Source organism: Mesitornis unicolor, unplaced genomic scaffold (assembly GCF_000695765.1).
Source record: "Mesitornis unicolor isolate BGI_N332 unplaced genomic scaffold, ASM69576v1 scaffold32908, whole genome shotgun sequence".
Classification (NCBI taxonomy): Eukaryota; Metazoa; Chordata; class Aves; order Mesitornithiformes; family Mesitornithidae; genus Mesitornis; species Mesitornis unicolor.
Window position 1 is genome coordinate 1 of NW_010203140.1, and position 2,077 is coordinate 2,077.

The 2,077-nt window shown below is 57.9% G+C and overlaps 1 protein-coding gene across 1 annotated transcript in view; it reads left to right on the forward strand.

Moving 5' to 3' along the window:
* Window positions 1–903: 903 nt before the first annotated feature.
* The window catches only part of SLC41A1 (solute carrier family 41 (magnesium transporter), member 1), a 14,772-nt gene continuing 13,598 nt past the window's right edge, over window positions 904–2,077 (forward strand). Inside the window, exon 1 of the mRNA XM_010190624.1 lies at window positions 904–1,505. Within this exon, the coding sequence (XP_010188926.1) occupies window positions 1,128–1,505 (378 nt within the window). The 5' untranslated portion in view covers window positions 904–1,127. The remainder of the gene's footprint in view (window positions 1,506–2,077) is intronic.

Consider the following 2,077-nt stretch of genomic DNA (forward strand, 5'->3'; position numbering starts at 1 on the left):
CAGGCCGCCTCCGGCTTCACGGGAGGCTTTGGCCTTCGGGCAGGGTGGCCTTGTCCGGTGGCTTGGGGGAGATCCCACCTGGGTGCTCGTTTCTGGGGTACGGGGAGCTGAAAATTGGTGATCTCCAGATCCCCTGACACAGTGACCCCCTAAAGTTGGGAAAAAAAGGCTCAAAGAGTCAAGGGACAGTACAGCCTCTGAGGGAAGGGTTGAATGAATGAGCCGTTATGCTGGCAGTCGCAAGAACCAACAGAATATGTGTTTTCCTCCTGTGTATTTCAGGTGAAAGGCGAGTTCTTGGAGAGTGACGTTAAATCTAAGGCTGTCCGAATGCCAGCTCCCACCCTGCAGCCTGCTCAGCTCAGTAAGTAACCTTAACTGGGAACTTGCTGTTACTTTAAATAAGGGCTCTCGTTGCCTCGTGCTGTAAGGTGAGAAAGTCTTCGGGAAGAGGACGACAGTGACACTTGGAGCTTGCTGGTATTGCCGGCCGTTTTGGCAGGGAGCGCAAAACAGAGTGAAACACAGCGAAAGCGCACAGGAGCCTTCAGCCTCAGATTCTGCAGAGGGACAGTGCCACTGGAAGAAGTGACAAAGCCCTGGTAGTAAGAAGAGCTTTTTTTGATTGTATCACCTCTAAAAGCCAGCCCCTCTCATATCTGCTCTCTGCTTCCTCATCCCTTTAAGCTGCTGTGTGATCCAGTGCTCTGCACTTCATCTGTTTTTCTCTCTGCCTCGTGTGCCCCATCACAGCAGTCGTGCTGGAAGACAACCTGGAGGAAGATGCACTGAAGTGTCACACCTCGAAGAAGAAAACCTTGGCTCCTGTCTCGGTGGCTGCTGTGCTGGAGAGGAGAAGAGCAGGAGTGAATTTGCTGTAGTTCCCGGTTCCTGCTGTGTTCCCTGCAAGCTCAGTGGTTGGCATCCTCCATTCCTGGACTTTGCTTGATGGGGATCTCTGCTGCAGGAGCAGTCTCTGCACTCAAAGGCAGGCGAGCGGGGATAGGAGAGGTCGCCTCTAGATGCTGGAAAGGCCATCTGTGTAAGCTCCTGGCAGAAGATTTCTTCTGGAGCAGCTGCTGGCTGTAGGCCCACCAAGCTGAAGGTCAGGATAGCCTCTCTGCAGCATGTCTTCCAAGGCAGAGCAGAAGGAAACCCACCAGGCCAATGGGGCTGTGCTGCCCGTTGTGCCCGTAGACTGTCTCACCAGTCCGGATCGGGGGCAGCTGGTGGAGCCCTCAGATTTCTTGGGACCTGATGGTGATGGGGTAGAAGTGGTGATGCTGGAGTCCCGTGCCAATGCCAAAGGGGTGCGAGAAGAAGATGCCCTGCTGGAAAACGGCAGCCAGAGCAATGAAAGCGATGACACCAGCACTGACCGAGGTCCTGAGCCAGCCTCGCCTCTCAAGGAGACCTCCTTTTCCATCGGGCTGCAGGTCCTCTTCCCGTTCCTCCTGGCAGGCTTTGGGACAGTCGCTGCTGGAATGGTGCTGGACATCGTGCAGGTAGGACTGATACTTCCCTGGCTCCGAGTCCCGTCTCTGTAGACCACGGCTTGATCCCAAGCCAGGAGGGACGCGAACGCCAAGGCTCATTCAGCAGATAACAACTGTGGGGGTGGGACCTGTGACCTGCATGGCAGTTGGGGTGGGGTGACAGGGGGAGACCTCGGTGATGTCTGGCGCGAGGAGAGGAGAGGAGAGGCTGTGGCCGCTCTGCACCGCAGCTGCCCTGCTCCAGCCCGGAGGAGGAGGCTGCAGCTGGCGAATGTGCAGCCAAAGCACCTGCCTGGGAACTGAGACCGCTCTGTGCATGACAGCTCGGCATAAAGCGCTGTCCTGGGGGCGGCTGCAGCCATCGCAGCTCCCGTCGCTTGTTCCGCAGGCCCCGCGCCCCTTTCCATCCATCCTGGACATTTGCTGTGCTGCCCCAGTCCGCCGGGCTCGTGCCAGCCAGGTTAATGATTCCCCCGTGGCGGTGCACGGGCGCTCGCCTGGTGGCTCGCTCCGAAGGTCGAGGGCTGGTGGCAAGGCCCTGCACCGCCTTCCTGTGCTCCCAAAGTGGCCTGGGCGAGCAG